General features: G+C 32.4%; 1 protein-coding gene across 3 annotated transcripts; it reads right to left on the reverse strand.

Annotated features, from left to right (window-relative positions):
- Window positions 1-1,075: 1,075 nt before the first annotated feature.
- LOC148621910 (vesicular glutamate transporter 2.2-like) lies at window positions 1,076-17,979 on the reverse strand. 3 transcript variants are annotated; one of them, XM_088576764.1, is made up of 12 exons: window positions 17,828-17,978; window positions 15,672-15,829; window positions 15,107-15,249; window positions 14,627-14,744; window positions 10,078-10,165; window positions 9,556-9,642; window positions 9,168-9,307; window positions 8,862-9,011; window positions 8,447-8,579; window positions 6,481-6,591; window positions 1,911-2,038; window positions 1,076-1,430 (listed from the first exon to the last, which is right to left on the reverse strand). In XM_088576764.1, exons 2-12 carry the CDS (start codon window positions 15,822-15,824, stop codon window positions 1,137-1,139), a joined length of 1,545 nt encoding a protein of 514 aa, XP_088432890.1. In that variant the 5' UTR covers window positions 15,825-15,829; window positions 17,828-17,978; the 3' UTR covers window positions 1,076-1,136. The 3 variants fall into 3 exon arrangements, 2 of the variants coding, with proteins under 2 accessions (XP_088432890.1, XP_088432891.1); XR_015921274.1 differs by having other exon boundaries at window positions 1,294-1,430; window positions 1,796-2,038; window positions 17,828-17,979; XM_088576765.1 differs by lacking the exon at window positions 6,481-6,591 and having other exon boundaries at window positions 17,828-17,979.
- Between the last annotated feature and the right edge of the window lie 257 nt (window positions 17,980-18,236).

Raw genomic sequence — 18,236 nt, forward strand, 5'->3', positions numbered from 1 at the left:
CAGAGTCATTTATGACTGACATTGGTTTGTGTATAATTAAGAATATGGAAAGTTTGCTACTATCATTAACAGATGCAAGAGACACCGTAACGTAATTCACAATTAAATGGACATTTGGAAAAAGATAAAAATCATGTATTTTTTCGAAAAAAAAAACATTTTCCTTTGCGTGTGAATCATTCATTTTCTTATTGTTTATTATTTTATGGTATTTTCCTCACATAGACGTACCATTTGTGTCAGTTACATTTTCATTACAGCTTAAGGAAATTTGTAAAGTAATTCACTGTGTTTCATGGGACATCCGTATTTTGTGAAAAAAAAATTAAATCGTTTCCGATGTAAAAATGTCTTTTAAAATTGTGTTTTCTAGCCATTTTTCCCCGAGGAAACCTATTGGGCGTTCTTCATTTGGAGTATTTTATATTTTTCTATGTATTTTTTTATGGGAACCCTAATTTGTGACATATTGTTTTTGTCGATTGAGACTTAGATATTTATCGTTTTTGTTAAGTGAACCCGATCATTGACCCGAAAACTATGTTTTTACAATCTGGCATAACCCTGATAGTAAATTGAGCCCAAAACTATATCAGGAAATAGCTTTTTGTCTTTGAAAATAGCTTGTGACTACGAAAATTGGCTTTGGCGCACTTTAACTGAATTTGAGTGATTACTTGACCAATTTGAAACAAAATTATATGAATGTTCCTCAGGATATTCTGCATCAGACTGGTGTGGGGATTTTTGATCCGTCGAAAACATGGCAGCTGTTGACGAAATTATCCTTATGATAAGACCTACAAAAGTCTGCAAGGAATCAAAGTTTTTGGACGACTCATTGTTAGAGTTATTGACCTTGAAAGGCGAAAATGATGATAAAGAAAGATACATTATTAAACAAAATAAGCAACCACCAATTTCCAGAAGTTTCTCATATTCTAAGATGTCTCTTCTATTCCATGCAGATGATAGCCCAAGAGACGAAGTCAGTATTGGGTATCATTTCATAATAGTAGCTGGTTCAAGAGTGTGGGATTTGTATCGTTGAATTCTCTTTAGATTAAAGCAAATCGTGGATTCTGATTCTTTTTATTCAACGTTTGTAAGAGAATGTGATATGATGATGCAATATGTTACATAGACTGCAAAAACCAGTCAGGCGTATCACCATCATCTTCGTCTTTACAAATAGCACCGTAGGTTACTGATTTACTCAAAAAACGTTCTTGCTGTGGGTCTCCAGAAAGAGAGGCAAAATCTGGGTTTGATGCAGGACTAATCAATTTTTCAGCGACAGTTTCTTTGGGCGGTCCATCCGCCCACGGTTGTCTTTCACCAGAGGCAAATATGCCATAGTATACAACTCCTGCCAAATGTATTCCACCAGCTATCCAAAATACTTCGTGCCACGTCTGTTTGTGCGACTCCTGAAAGTGGAGTTCAAATTACCAATAAAATAATACAATAATTGCGCATGTCGCATGTAATCGTCTTGTAAAAAAAGCATACAGTATGAAATACCTGTATATATTATATCACCCAGCCATTAAGTGCATTCAATCAGATTCGATACAAGGCTGACTGCGAAAATCTTTCTTATTATTCGAGACACCTTGCAACCCTTTATTTTTAAACATGGGTCGATCCAACATTTGGACTCTCAAATGTCAATGAAGTAAAACATATTGTTCAGCTAAAAGAATCAGTAAAGCATCAGCAGAAGATAAACAGAGACGCCCGTGGTAAACTCATTGATACTGACATTAAGATAACTGAAAAAAATACATATTACATGTATATAAAATATCAGCAAACATTGTCCATAGAAGCTTGGATCCATATACTTGTACATATTCATACTTATCAAATACATGTTACTAGTTTAGATAAGATGACAGTCCACCTACACCAGTTCTACTCCTAAGGACTGCTGTTGACAATGTACCAAGAATGGCCCCTATAACACCAGTCCGAGATAGCCCAGTCAGCACACTGGCATACGTTGGAGATAAGTCTAAAGGATTCACCTGATAACCTGAAACAAAGGCATACAAAATCATATCTCATACTTTGCTGCTTGAGTATTTCTATTTGATTATGAGCTTACTGCTAGTATAATGAAGTGTGCACTAGCAATAATCATTAAGTCCCATGTTACTCAGTAAAATGTGACATGGGTAATAACGTGTAAGATAAAGAACTTTTAAAATATTCATATTTTCAAAAATTATAATGACTTTTACATTTTTACATTAACTAGTTCTTTTACTCATAACTTAATAAAACGATTTTGTTAAAGAAACGAAAATTGATGATGAAATTGTGTATTTAAGTACAACTCAGCCTTATAACCAGGCAGTAGCTTATGATTAGTGATTCGTGCATATTTTAATCCCAAATATCTTTCGATTGGATATCCTTCAGTAGTCCACATAGAAACTGAATTCGTCGACAATAAGAGCACAAAAGACAATTGGTCACTGGAGATTTTAACAATTCAAGTTGGTTACGTTCTGCCATAGAAAAGAACGGGGAATTTCCCACCAGAATGTTACACTATAATCAATAGAACATTATTTCACGATATATACCAGATCTAAGGAAATGAAGGCAAGAAGAGTTGTTTTTAGGACGTTACAAATGTGTTTGAACAGTTTCATTGATTATATTGAGTTACAACGAACCACACTTTGATTTTCCTACAGACCCATACTTAATTACGTCATGACGTGAAAAGGGGTAACTCCCAAGACCTAACGTGTTGAAAACTCAAAATTTTCAAAACTTGGAATTGCCCATGTATAAGGATAAAACGAGTTCTCCACCAAACCTCTTTAAAAACCTTTATCTTCTATACTCACATCTGTCAAAGAGGGTCTCCAGTCTTACCACATCATTTGTTATTCCCGTAGTGGTATTTATTCAATATGGATCCTAAAAATTCGAAAGATCTTTTGGAGACCCTCAATTCAAGATTATTATCGCAATATCAAAGACTGAAGTCTTCAAAGTCGCTAATTATCAAATATTCACGGTCACTGATTTTGGCATACTTTAAACATCCGAAATGATACAAATACATATGCTCTAAAATCGACTTCTGAAAAAATCTTGGTTTCCGTGATGTTATTGCGTACTCTTTCGCAACCGTTATGACCCGAATGGCTATATATAGATAACGGTGTACTGATAATATATATATATATATGACCTTTATATTATCAGTTGTAACGAACGCTTGTGTTTGAATCGGAAACTGGGTAATATTACATCAACTCAATGCTAATCAACCATTTTATCTTTTATTGTAAACTTCCCCTTCTCAAACAAGCAAAAAAAAAAAAAAAAAAAAAAGGTACATTTTTATCTCGTATGAATCTAGAACTGTAACGCTGTGGTGGGTGAACACGGCAAAGATCTGCTGGATTATTTGCCATATAACTACACAATTAATGCAAATCATATGCGAATATTAAATACAGAAATTACAAGTACAAGAAGTCGCTATCACTATTAGCGACTTTATAATAGCATTAAAAACCTATAATTCTTCAAAACTGTATACCTGCATTCCTCATACTTTGTAAAAAAATAATTCCAAATCATACAGAAGATGATGTTTTCAAAATGCTGGAATTTTTCATCGACAACATATTTGTCCAGTGTGGTGGATGCGTTTTTCAACAAACAGTCGGTATTCCAATGGGAACAAATTGTGCTCATCTACTTGCTGACCTATCCCTACACTCTTATGAGACTGACTTAATAGCTGATCTGATCCGAAAGAAAGTCTTGTTTTCTATCACAACCCTTTGTAACTCATTTATTATGACCACTTTATTCCAATAATGTTTCGTTTATACCTATCTGTGAAAACATGTATTGATGGGTGTTAACTATTACATTCTTATGTTTCTTTGCAGTTTTCAGCAATACACATTTTAACAATGTTTTGTTTGTATTGTTTTCTATTTTCATATTTCTAAAACCGAGAATCTAATTCTCTTTTACTGTCTGATCTTTCAGTTTCCCCACTTTGCACTTTCCCCGTTTTCTGTCTATTCAGGTCTAGACATTTCATTCGAATGAACCCTATTAATAGATCACCAAAGTCACACTGTCGAGGAGAAAAATGACCGCAGACTAAACGATATTACAGCTCCTGTTAAGGAGCATTAACCGAACCGCTAAGTAGTTGTATCTCAGTTCATTTTTGTTACTTTTTCATTAACATCCACACAACTGCTACGTACTTTCACAAACAGATCGAGCAGGTCTGTCAAAAGTTATACAACGTTTATTTAGCTTCCAAAGTCTTCCAGAAAGCAGTGAAACAATTTATAGAATTGCAGGCACAAGGTTAATAAGAGCCAGGACAAACAGCACAAGACTTTGCGCTTTCGATTTCCATATGTAAAGCAAAAAAAAAAAAAAGCAAGAACCTATGGAAACAAATCAGAGGATAAAAGGTAGACTGACAGGGATCTTTAATACATGATCGTTAATATTTATTTTATAAAATAAAAGCATTGTACTTCACTTTCAACTGCTACATTACCACCAACAATTTTTAGTAAATTTAAACATAATGGATGTCTGCATAGCGGTAATGTCGGTAAAAACTAGTGGTGCAGCAGAAAGGCAAAGAAGAATAATAAAATAGCTATGAAATGGCAACCTCTTTTTTTTCTCTAACAAACCGGAAGAATCTGCGGAATGGACAAATTAGAACATGATTCGAAGATCCATATATGACTTTCTCCACGACCTCTTTATAAATAGGATATCTTGTTGTATTGACATAAATACGCATTTCTGCTTATGTAGAGTATAGGAAACGGGATTGGAACTGGGAGGAAGAGGAAGTTGTTCACTAAAGTTGGGAGTCAACATCCTCGAATTGCTGACGGAACCCACCAATCTGAAGATTAATATCTCCTATTGTAATTCGATAAAGAAAATTTGCGCAAGTAAAAATTCGGTTCAGGTTCTGACAGTAACGGACGATGGGTCAACGCCCTAGATCTTGATTGGCTCTACTTCCATTTTTAAACCTACCAGTCTTAGTACATGGAATTTTCGAACACTTATTACCTTCACCTATGAAGACTTTCTTCTCTGAATAAGAAACTGACAAACCTCCAGTCCAACAGAAGATGGACTATCTTGCTCTTATTGAATGGCAAATCGAAAACTTATAGTAGCAGGGCCTCGCGTACTGAAAGTAATGTCTGAGCACCAATAGGTACAGTATTGACAGGTCCCAAATTTACACCAAAGGGACTGAAACTTGGAAATTCTGATACGAAAAACCTGAATAAGCAAATATCGAGGCAGGGGCGACGGAGTCTAGGCAAAGTCATGGGGTTAACAGCCGAAGCAACAATATAAGGCTAGGTGTCCAAAACAAGGTACAATCTTAAACTCATACAGATACCAGTGACACAAGAAACTGAATCGGTAGTATCAGTTGGCTTAAAAACAGTTTTTGTAAGAAAAGCAATGGTAGAGATACCTCTATCATAACCGACATAACCTACATTTTGGGTCTGGTGAATGATACTACTGGTCAGCACAGTTAAAACGTCGGTTAATTGGAGAGAAGTATTAAAAGTACTGCTTGACCGACAAGAGAGAGATATAAATATCACTGCCATAAATGGTCTTTAACTGATTAGCTTCTTTATAAAGTTTCAATTACTAATAATGTATAATAATGTAATGGCAATAAAGGGAATACCTTAAAAGTCCATACACTACTTAATTACAACGTATGACTTCTTGTTCAGGCGAAATATAAAATTGGATAAATTAAAAGCAGAGATTTATGGTCAAGTTAATTGTTTCTTTTTATTGGATGATATTTAAGTTAGAGGAGTCCGCCTATCGAAACTTGCGAAGATGGACTTACTTGGAATTAGGGTAAAATTAAACAAAACAGTTCGATTTTAAGAAGTACAGTAATGTCGAAAATGTATTTTCATAAATTCTGAGTGCATTTTTTTACATTTCCCAAATATCCCTGTAATTTTCTACAGGTTTACATGTAAACAGAATTTTTACAGACCTTATGGAATATGGCCCATGTAATTTTAGACATTCAACAAGCCATTGAACACAAGCGGACAGAATATTATGGACAATCTAGCCTATATGCAGTGACTGAATGAAACAATTGATGGGTCTAATTTTAATTAGAAAGCACCGTAATAGATGTTAATTTCGTTTTTATCGAATTCATGAATACGAGTAACTACCCTTCGGTTTTATCGAACTCACGAACACGAGAAATCTCCCATCCAAAAAGGCATAAATTGCCTAACTGGTCGACACCCTTTGTGAAAGAGATGCCATTTCACAAACAGAACCCATTAGTATGCTTAAATATTAGACATCGTTTGTTGTAGTCGCAGTTGTTTTTTTAAAGTGAAATTGCAGGTCTACCTACTGGTTAAAGAGACTTGTCCAAAACTATACCTGAAATAGCAAGGCCACTGAATGCAACACCGACACACATAACAATCATTACAACATTGATATTTGTTATGAATCCTAGAGCTATGAAACATACAGCCTCGATACCAAAACCTGCAAGTAGAATTAACGTGAAAATAGATCATACAACTACTCATATTTGAACTAGGTATAAAGACTTATTGAGCTCATATGTTATAGCCAAACGCAAACTTAAAATTACTTCACAAAAGAATTATTATAATATGCTTTTTGCTCATTCGCATATTTCAGAACTAATTGAAAACTTGCATGTCAGTATATGTATATATGTGTGAACCTAAACAATGTGGTCTTCATTATTCTTACATGTCAAAAAAACAATATAAAGACTACAATTACATTTTTGTATATTAGCTTTCAGCACATTTAGCTTTCCCCAGCATACGTTATAAAATTATGGTTCTTTCTAAAAATCAGGCATGGGGTGATCAATCATATATCATGATAATCAAAGGAACTGTTCAAGTATATACTTTTTACATACGTTAAACTTTTCTGTCGTAGAATGTAACAAAATTTTAAATGTAAGTTTTTGTAAGAACAAGGCAAAATGGGAAAAATCAGAATCATGCATGTCAAATCCCACTGATCTGACAATAGTATTTCCATCAAGGATGCTTTCTCTATTTGAAAAGACCTTCATTTGATCTCAGCAGCACTGGATTTGTCCAGAAAATTATCAATAGAATGTTAGGAAAATGAAATTTTTGACAGAGTAATCTGCCTTAAATGTGTTTCTTTTCAGTGCATTTCTATGAAATTATAACTCAATTTGCCAAAATGATATGGAAAATCTAGCTGTTTTTCCTTGTTTCTGGTGCAGATAGTCAAATTGAAGTTTCAAAATGGTGGGATTTTCTATACTATGTTTCACCCACTGCCCGATTCTTACTGAAACTAACACTAATGTATTAAGTAGCAGTCTTTGTAAGAATCATACAAATTATTTAATATGTGATACACGTTCAAAAAGGCTACATGTTTTTATTTTTGTTATTAAGTTGCTTTATAGGTCTATATAATAAAATGTATAGTAATTATGCATTCAAATCTGTCAGCTCTTTGGAGATAATTCACAATGAAAATCCAATAGTTTTTTTTATTTTTTTGTGTCATTTGCATATCTATTTTTTAATTCCTCCACCACAGAGGTACATGTATACGCAATTTTCAATGAATATTAGAATTCAATATATGCAGTTATTAAAAAGAAGGAAAATACAATAGAAATCACTTATAAAATCACGCAGTTAGGAATGAACTTGAGAAGCAATATTATCATAAATCTGAACTTTTACGTCTAGAACATATATACACACTCGAGCATTTACAGTGGGTAAAACATGAATAAATACGCGAACATTTACTGAGTTATCTCCCTTAATTTTAAATTTTACAGTACATTCTATACATTTTTTTATCTCACAGGAACAAGGGTTATATGAAAAGTTTCATGTTACTTTCAAAATACTCGAACAAAATATCAAAAATAAAAATATGTAGGCTTTCCAGCCATGAATAACATTTTGCATGATTATACTTTTAATATCTCCAGTGGGCAACTTTCATTTGCACTTTTATTTTTTAGGCATACTGAAAATTTTCCAATCAAAAAATAATTGGGATTAAGAAATGCATGAATCACTTATTATAAGCTTTTGCCTGGTTTTAATGCAGAGCAGAACTTAACATTATTTTAGTTGGTTTACGCCCAAAATACCCAAACATTCTACTAGTTCAAACATTCCTAAAAATTCTGCTAGTTGACACCCAATTTTCCCGAACATTCTTTTACTTCAAACATACCTGAACTTTCTGGTAGATTACGTCCAAATAAGCAAACACTCTACTTCCTCACGCGCACCTAAATGTACTGCTAGTTTACGCCCAAAATACTCGAACATTCTACTAGTTCAAATTTACATACCTGAACATTCTGCTAGTTTTCGTCCAACTGTTGTGCTAATCAGCTTTGATTTGATAAGTTTGTCTATTAAGACACCTCCCGTCACTGTTACAATGGTCATGCACACTTCTGATAATGATGACAAAAAACCAATCTGTTTATATAAACAAAAAATACGGATTTTTATTGTCAAAATTGGTAAAGTAGACAATTACAGTATACTAATGGTATTTTTAACATACAAGCTTCAGCTTTTTCTTGGAGTAGCATTTAAAAAATATGGGATACCGATATCATGTTAGCATATTTAAAACAGCATTCTGATTTTTTTTATCTGTAAATGAAAAATAGAAATCGTCTCGTTTTATCTGGTATTGCCATAAAGCCAGAAACAGATTATCAGCAAATAAATATGTTATTTTTCCACAATGTTTACCTGCATTATGCCAAGACCGAATGAGTCATCTAGGTACTGAGGTATTTCCATAAGCAACATTGAGAAAATCCAATTTCTACAGAAACTCCCCCAAAAGATGGCTGTAACAGGCAGTGATGTAAATATATACCTCCATGGAATGGCTTTTGCCTGAAATATCATGACAACTTTAACTTACAACCAACGCTTTTAAGAAGAAGTTGGCGCTCAGTTGACTTATCTCGTGCATGTACACATTGATTCATTTTAAAGAACAACATTCATAAGTTCAGTTTTTTTCTACTGTGGTTAAGACATATTACTTACAGTTGACGCCGATGATTTCTTGGCATTTTGAGCTTCCTTGTCGTAAAGTGCCCTTTCTTTGTTTGACAGATTTTGATGGTCTGCTGGAGAGTCAACCACAACCAGCATAAATGTTATAGACCAAATAATACCTAATCCTCCTGAAATTAAATCAGCATTGCTAAGGTTGGGTTCAGAATAGAGAAAAAATGCGAAAAAAATATAATTACAAATGTATTTGTGAAATGCTATAAGCAACATGACTAATAGTTTGGCATTTCTTTCTCCATATTCAGCAGAATAGAGTAATTGAGCCAACAGTTTCATAAAATTGTCAGTGGATGCGACGTAAAGTCTGTAGAGGGATACAGATTAATTCTAGTTTAAGTTATTCAGTAATTATACATACCATAGAGATAAAGCGATGCATGCCAACAAACTTTACAGGCCAAAACACCAGACACAACCATAGCAACTGCAGGACTCAAATATGCTCCTTAAAAAAGTTTGTTACGTACATATCTTTAAATTTCTGTTGAATTGCCCTCTAGAGGCAAATTTCAGCATTAAGTTTGCTGAAGTAATATCGGAACTGCGACAAGCTATATATTCTTTTCAATGCATTTATAAGGTACTTTGTATTATCATAAAGTTTCGTGTTTTTTTTACTCATTATATTCATGTTTTAATTAAACAGAAATTAAAACGGTTGTATATCACGTTATTATACAATATGAAAAAATATAATCATTGGGTAGTTCCATGGATATTTTGAAAAGTTTCAGATAACAAAACAAGGCCTTGCTATATTTTGTTGATGGATATTGTTTTAAAACTGAGTTGATAAAAGCTTTCTTTGTAATTTTGAATGCCCTAATCTAAGAAATTTGATAGGTATGAATATACATTGTAACTTGTAAAAAGTTCATACCAGCATATGCAATTGTTATCATTCTGGATTTTTCCGACTTCGGGGCCCATGCCGATATTACTCCATTCACAGATGGAACTGAAGGGCCCTGTAAAAATGTCAAATAATTTGAATATCTACAATTGTTAAAATGCATGTAATACGGGGCGCCGAATGGGACTCTTGTGGCTTTGTACTCAAAATTCAATTTTGTACATACAAAAGTGAGTTTGTTCAACAAAAATGAGTTAAGATTAATAAAATTTATAACATACTACAAATTTAAATTTGTCATACAAAGTAATCTGTCAGTGGACAAAAGTTACTTTTGTCATGACAAAATTCATTTTTGTATCACAGACTACTTTTGTTACCTAATTTCAATATTGGGTAACAAAAGTCAATTTTGTACGCAGTCAGTTTAGTTTGGATTCTGTGAACTAATCTGCATACAAATCTGAGAAATATTATGACAAAATTAAATTTTGTGTTTACAAAATTGAACTATGTCATAACAAAATTACTTTTGCATGCAATTATATATAATTGAATGTTAGAAAAGATATCAAATTTATATGCTATAACTGTAGCAATTATGCATCATAAGCCTATAAAGGCAAAGTGGACAAAAATCAATATTTTGTAATATTAGAAAATGAATTTTTAAAATTACAAAAGATTTTTTGATTATTAGGAATTAATTTTGTGATATTAAAAATTAATTTTGTAATATTAAAAATTAATTTTGTAATATTCATCCATTCATTCATAACTTTATTTCCTCTTACAAGAGATATAATGACAAACAATTATTTATACATATCATGCAGACAAACAGAAAATATAAGTAGAAGTAATTGATACATATAAATACTTTAGCAAGATCAATACACAAAAGAAGACATCAGTGATTTTATTCTACTAGTCTTATACTTTAAGTTATTCCCGCATTAGCGTATTTACATTCCGTCCCTCAAGAGTTTATTGTAGTGACCTAGGCATTGAACGATATGTAAGTGGCAAAGTCTCATTAAGTCACAAGGGTCAACGTAATCAAATACTACATTTTTTCCAAGTAGTATTACGAACAGCTGATCTTCGTCATATTCAACTAATTCGGTAAATACAAATAGCGGAAAATTTTTAATTAGTAGGCTCCAAAATATATCTTGAATTGGAAGCGTAGCTGGACATTTGCATATCACATGAACATATATGTCATTGAACATACGGTTACATAATACACATAAGCCTGCTGTAATATTTGGTGGGTCTGTAAGAAGTTTAATCATAAAATAATAGTTTCTAATATCATACTTTGTTTTGGCTAAATTCCAGAACGGGGCTAATTCAACCGTCTATTACGCGTTTAAATCTTCGAAAGTCATTATCGGCAATTGTTCAGTAGTTCCATTTGTCATTTTGTACAGTGGAGATCGCATTGTTCACAATTTTTTTTCCATTCAGTTTTGGCTGGGAGTATACCAGTAAGTAAGTAGTCCTTTAACCATGAAGTTCGTAATCGAATAATATATCACATATATCCGGCACAAAACCAAGACGGGTGCGATCGGAGTCAGCTAAATAAGAAATGGTCGAATAAGGAATATTTGTTTAGTTAAATGAATGTCACTTAATGATACCAGCTTTTGGAGAAACAGTAGTTTCTTTTTTTCTATGGAAACAATGATCGGACGTAGTCCTAAAAGACTCTCACACATATCAGATCGTGTCCTCGGTTTCAAATACAGAATTTGCTTCGTTATGAAATGTTGGAAACGGTTCAGATTACATATTTCTGAAGATTTAATGCTAGTCCATGTTTCATAACGTATAATATAGACGGTAACACGACGGAATTGTAGAGTTTAACCATGACTTTCGGATTTACAGATTTATCATTAAGTTTATTCTGTGCAAAAATTACGCTCTTTCCGACATGCCTTTGATATACGTTCAACCGATTTAAATGTACAGTTGATGATTTTGTAATAAATGAATATTTATGTGCTACTGATGATGTTAGGTCTGATGTATATGTGAATGTATTTAATATTATACTTGATACAGGAATAATGCCAGAAGCATGGCTAAATGGTAACATTATTCCACTTTTTAAAAAACAAAAGACTGAACCTAAGAATTATAGACCTAGTACACTTTTATCAAATCTTGGAAAAATCTTTACTTCGATATTGAACCACAGGCTGGGTAACTATTTAGAAAATAGTTCTATATTACTCGAAAATCAAACAGGATTCAGAATTGGATACAGTACATCTGATCATATATTTTCTTTGTTTGCTTATTTGAATTATTAAAGGTCAATCGAAGGAAATTACATAGTGCATTCATCGATTTTCAAAGAGCGTTTGACTCTGTTCAGAGACTAATGAGTAAACTATTAGTTAATAAATCAATGGAAAATTCTTTAAAATTATACAAAATATGTATAATAACATTAAATCCAGAATCATTTTCAATTCAAACAAAACAGACTATTTTCCATGTGAAATAGGTGTTGATTCTATCACAACGGATTTAGAATCTGTACATAATATGTATTTAAAAATATATTTGTTTTTATATGCTGATGACACGGTATTACTTGCGGATAACAGTACAGAGTTACAAAACACGTTAAATGAGTTTCAACACTACTGTGAACAGTGGCATTTACTTGTCAATGTCGACAAAACAAAAATACTTATATGTTCACGAGGTCCAATAGCAAATAACCTCCATTTTACTCTAAATAGTAAAGAAGTTGAGATGGTATAAGATTACAAATATCTTGGTTTATATTTCGCTAAAAGTGAGTCCTTTTTAACAACCCGAAAATATCTATACGAAAAAGGTTTGAAAGCGATGTATGGTGGATTGAGAAAATATAGACGAAACAAGCTATCTATAGATTGTCAAGTAGACATTTTTGATAAATGCGTTGTTCCTATATTACTATATGGCTCTGAGATTTGGGCGTTTGAAAACATGGACATTTTAGAGCGTTTACATTTAAAATTTGGTAAAAAAATATTTTACATTTAAAACTGTCTACTCCACACTGTATTGTATATGCCGAGCTGGGACGATATCCTTTAGAGGTAACAACAAAGGCTAGATTGGTAAATTTTTGGGGTAGCTTTATAACAGGGAAAGACAGCAAAATTTCCAGTCTGTTGTACAAGTTACTGTTTATTAACTATAATAACTATGGTATTGATAACAAGTGGCTATAATTTATCAGAAACATTTTAGACAACTGTGGCGTGTCTGTTTTATGGAATATGCAATATGCTGACAAAGGTGCTTCAAAATATATTGAACAGATTCTTAAAGATCAGTTTGCTCAATTGTGTTTATCTCAGATAAACAAATAACCAAAATGTCTTTGTTATAGAATATACAAAAATGTTCAATTTGAAAAATATCTTTAACTATTACCAGACAATTTGTTATTTACTCTATGTAAATTTAGATGCGGTAGTCACCGTTTGCCAATCGAGACAGGATGGTGGTAAAGCGTTCCTAGGAACGAGAGACCCTGTCAACTTTGCGATTCGAGTGACATCGGTGACGAATTCCATTACATTCTATCTTGCAAATATTTTTCTTTAGTTAGAAAAAAATTACTTCCTGAGTGTTTTTGGAAAAATCCTAATATTTTCAAGTTTGATAATCTGTTCAACACAACAAGTATTATAGTTTTAGAAAAATTAAGCAGATTTGTAAAGTTGATAAATATGAAAGTCAGTCCTCCGGGTTAATCTTCTAAATTTATTACGTATTGTGTTTTTCACACATGCATATAATTGTTATACATTATTGTAGATATGTTTCTCTTTAACTATGTAATATGTAGTTTATGAGAATAAAGTTCATTCATTCATTCGTTAATTTGAACTTCCAAGTGACTATACTGATATCCTGGTTCCCGGGACTACGTTCCAGGTATTAGTTACTAGCAACACATTCTCACGAGTTATGTTTGTATATGTGTAACATACTGAATATTGCGATCGGGAACCAGTCTAATATACTAAATACTGATTTAGTAATATCATAAAATACATTTTGTAAAATTACCAAATGAATTTGTAATATTAAAAAATCACTTTGTAGTATTGCGAAATCGGTCACATTTTTTAATTTAACAAAACGATTTACTAGTATTAAAAAATCATAACTGAATACAACAAATTCATTGTCTAATATAAGAAAATCAATTTCTAATATTAAAAAAAAATCGTTCTTCAATATTAGAAAATCAATTAAAGTTTTAATATTAAAAATGATTTTTTAATATTTAAAAGGGTCTTGTAATATTAGAAATCAAAGTTGCATTATAAAAAATGAATTTGTTATATTAAAAAAAATAATTTTTAAACCTCTTTTAATATAAGAAAACACTGATTTTTATCCATACTGCTTGGTAAAAAAACCCAGAAAACTATGTTTAGTGCCATGACTATGTATGATTGTGATGTCATGTTAATATACGCCAAGCTGCAATTAAAAATAAAATATGTATCTATCTATACTTGATTTTGTTACTTATTGATACACAAACCTCAATAACGCCTTGTAGAAGTCTGATCACCATAACAATGATGTATTGACTACGCTGGATACATACGGGTAGCACAACCATAAGTACACTGGACAACAAAATTGATAGACCACATATCCTAAATAGTCGTGAAATATCTAAGATGTAGGTTAACAAAGCTAAAGTCAAAGATAATTATAGCCAAAATGTTATTTTATGATATATAACACGACAAACGATGGCAAAAGACAAACACAATTGCCGTACAGCTAAGTCGCTTAGCAAATATATCGTGCATGGATTTAATGGTCTTACGATGGACGCATTTCGATATAACCTCTCAAATTTTTCAATGTGATCACTTGATAGCGACAAAAAGATAGACGATTAAAAAATTAATGCAAATCTGTAGAATTAATCGATAATCACGACTTAACGAAAGTAACACCCAGGTAAAATATTAAGTAAGTAAATGTAAGTCTAGTAAGCCTTGATACTTACCTCACTGGTGAAAATCTGGTTGCAAGAATCCCACCAGGTACCTGAGTGAACAAACCTCCGACAAAATATGCTGTATTAAAATATAATGAGGACTGCACCGTCCAATTCAAAGCTAAATCACAGCTGCTGTTCGTTGGTAAACACTAAAACAGAGATATTCGAAGTAGTTCTTCACTGGTTAACTCAGTCTGTGAAAACAGCTCCAAACTGATTAAAAGCAATAACTACTTGAACACCACAACAAAACCAGTATAAGTTCTTATATACTCAATCAAAACTACAACAAAGACAAAGCCAAAACGAATTTCCACTATACTCCAAATCACCTCAGATTGTTTGCGTTTTTTTGCGTTTATTTTTTTAATTACTCGACGGTTCCTTTCAAAAACTTGCCATTTTATTCATGTCGTTCTGTACTACGATTCTCATACAATTATTTCTCGTTCTTACCTCCGAGATTGAAAAAATTCAAAATTTTTTCTTTCTACGAGAATTTTGCATTGAACGTATTGTTCATCCGCCATCTTAAATATAAAACCACGGAAAGCTTATAGGAATTACTTACGTTTTTAAAGATACTTTCCTCTGAGTCCGTATGATTTGACGGTTGTTTGATTACATGAACCATGACCATAGCAAAAACTGCTCGATAACCAATAGATAGTAACAGTCCAAGAAATCCTAGAAATACTACCAGAAATCGTCGTGGACAAGCCATATTCGCTGAATAAGGAAAGCATTATATATATTAAAAATACCAAAGTGCAAAAAGACTGATAATTATGACGATAGAAAAAAACTAAAACAAACTCATTGTTATATCAAGGACATTAATTGTAACAAGGAAGTCTTCGTCATCCATGCATTATAGATCAAACAAAAATACATACAACTTCGTTTGTTTCTTTTAGACATTTTTATTCATAATTATGTAACCGTTTCAATCTGAGTTTTTTATTCGGTCATTTTTTTGTTGTTGACAAAAATATAGACCGAATAAACAGTTTCATAAGTTAAAAAATTGAACCGTAGGCCTTTGAAGCAAGCAAAATAATTCAGTAAATACTAGTGTAAATAATTGCAAGTATGAAATGAAACTATAAAAAAAAACTAAATATGTTAATCAAAAAACAAATTTATTACAATAACATGTTATATATTTGTATGATTATGCAGTTCTGTAAATAGGAAAAAGCTCGTTCTGATCCGGACATTGATCGTAACAGGGAAGTCTTCGTCATCAGCGCACTTAACAATCTACTTGTCGAGAGGATATAACTTCGAACGTTTCATTTAAACATTAAGTATGTATATTAAATGTTTCAATTTGAGATTTTTTTGTTGACTTGAAATATTGGTCGAATAAACAGTCGGGAACTGTAAACCTTTGGAGCGGACAGAAATCATCTGCGGTCTTTTACTACAAAACAAAGAACAAATAAGTATGCGTTCGTTTGCTTATACTTGTTGGGGATCTCACTGTAACCTCTTGTAGGTATTTATACTGTTTTAGATTTAAGTTACATGCTCGTGCATTTGTTGCGTTTTACCATATCCGTTGTTCGTTTCTAGAAATAATAAATGGACGGTTCCATCGAATTGTAAAACTACTTGAATATTGACGATATATCATTTAATTGAAAATTAATAAATCAGACTAGAGTTAGAAGCCTTTAAGAAAATATACACGTTTAGTGATAAAAATGGTACCAACTAGCTGTTGTATGAATTAACTTCAAGACAAATCTATTATATTCATCTTTTGTAATTCTAACAAGCGAAGCCAATGAACACAGAACATTTGAAAAGGTAGAGGATACACAATACCCAAAACAATACACGAGTCAAATGTGTCCACCCAAATTTAAACATTCTCTGAGAGATAGAAGGGTGGAGATTCAAACGTAGGTATTCGCGTGTGGATTCGTGAAATTAAAGATGGGTATATATGCAAAATAGGCCAAAAAGTATATAAATTCTAATGATTCTCAAACGATCACTTCAGTATAATTACTTATATAAATCGTCTGACACTTCTACTTTCATTCTTGGTTTGCGTTTAATGGGATTTCGTTTCGTTTAACATTTAACATAGAATGGTATATTGTTTTCGCTCGTGATGGAGATTCCCTGCGCGATAGACTTCCACACTATGCATATGAAAACTTGAGAAAACAAAACCAGTTGAGCATACACATCTTTTAAACAAATGTCGAAGTAAGGATAGATACAGTAAAAACGGTGAATCTCTCTTGCAGTATCGTTAAATCAGTCTTAACATCTTCCTTAATTTTTCGTTTGTTTTATAATGCACCAAGTTTACTTTGGTTTGCAAAACATATTCAGATTTAGCTAATTCAAACAAGATGTTATACTAATTATTACAGTGCAGTGGCGCATTCAGGCGGGGCGTGGCGGGCGTGCGCCCCCTCCCTAAAATTTGTAAAGCTTGGGTTGTCAGGGTAAGATTTTGGCGGTTTTACGTTGAAACTTTAATTTCTCGCTAATTTTACCACAAAAGATATCTACATTCCACTCACTCTAGAAGAGTATTTCAAAAATTTAACCTCAAAACATTTTTCTTCTCGCCCCGCTCGGCGAAATTTTAACTGTGCGCCTCCCAATCTAAAATCCTGGACCCGTCTCTGCAGTGTATTGTTCATACTTAAGTTGGTTCGAATTTGGATTATAACTTGTCAATAAACAGAGTTGACAACTTACCTTTAACTCACATATAAGTAAAAACAAAACAAAAATAATGATCCTATACTTTTTTATTATATATGTACTAGGAAATATTTCTTCGCTAATAATATCGTGTTTTCGGAAAGTAAATTTTATCCCGAATGTGTGTAGTGACTCTCCCGGATGTACGTATGAACAGATTACAAGTTATTTATATTAATACAAATCCTTTACTTAGTATAGTGTTATCCAAAGAAATAAGCATAACGTTTAATAATAAAATTTTATAGTGTCAGTGCCTATAAAATTGTGGTAGGATAATTTTAGGAAGACAATACTTTCACAGACAAATATAACAAGTAATACGAATGTTAATATGATTTTTAAACAACTGTTCATTTGATAAGATCAAGATTTCTTGCTGTAGATATTGACAGACAGGCAC

This window comes from Perna viridis, chromosome 3 (assembly GCF_037379345.1).
Source record: "Perna viridis isolate PV_CMFRI_1.1 ecotype Kerala chromosome 3, ASM3737934v1, whole genome shotgun sequence".
Taxonomy (NCBI): domain Eukaryota; kingdom Metazoa; phylum Mollusca; class Bivalvia; order Mytilida; family Mytilidae; genus Perna; species Perna viridis.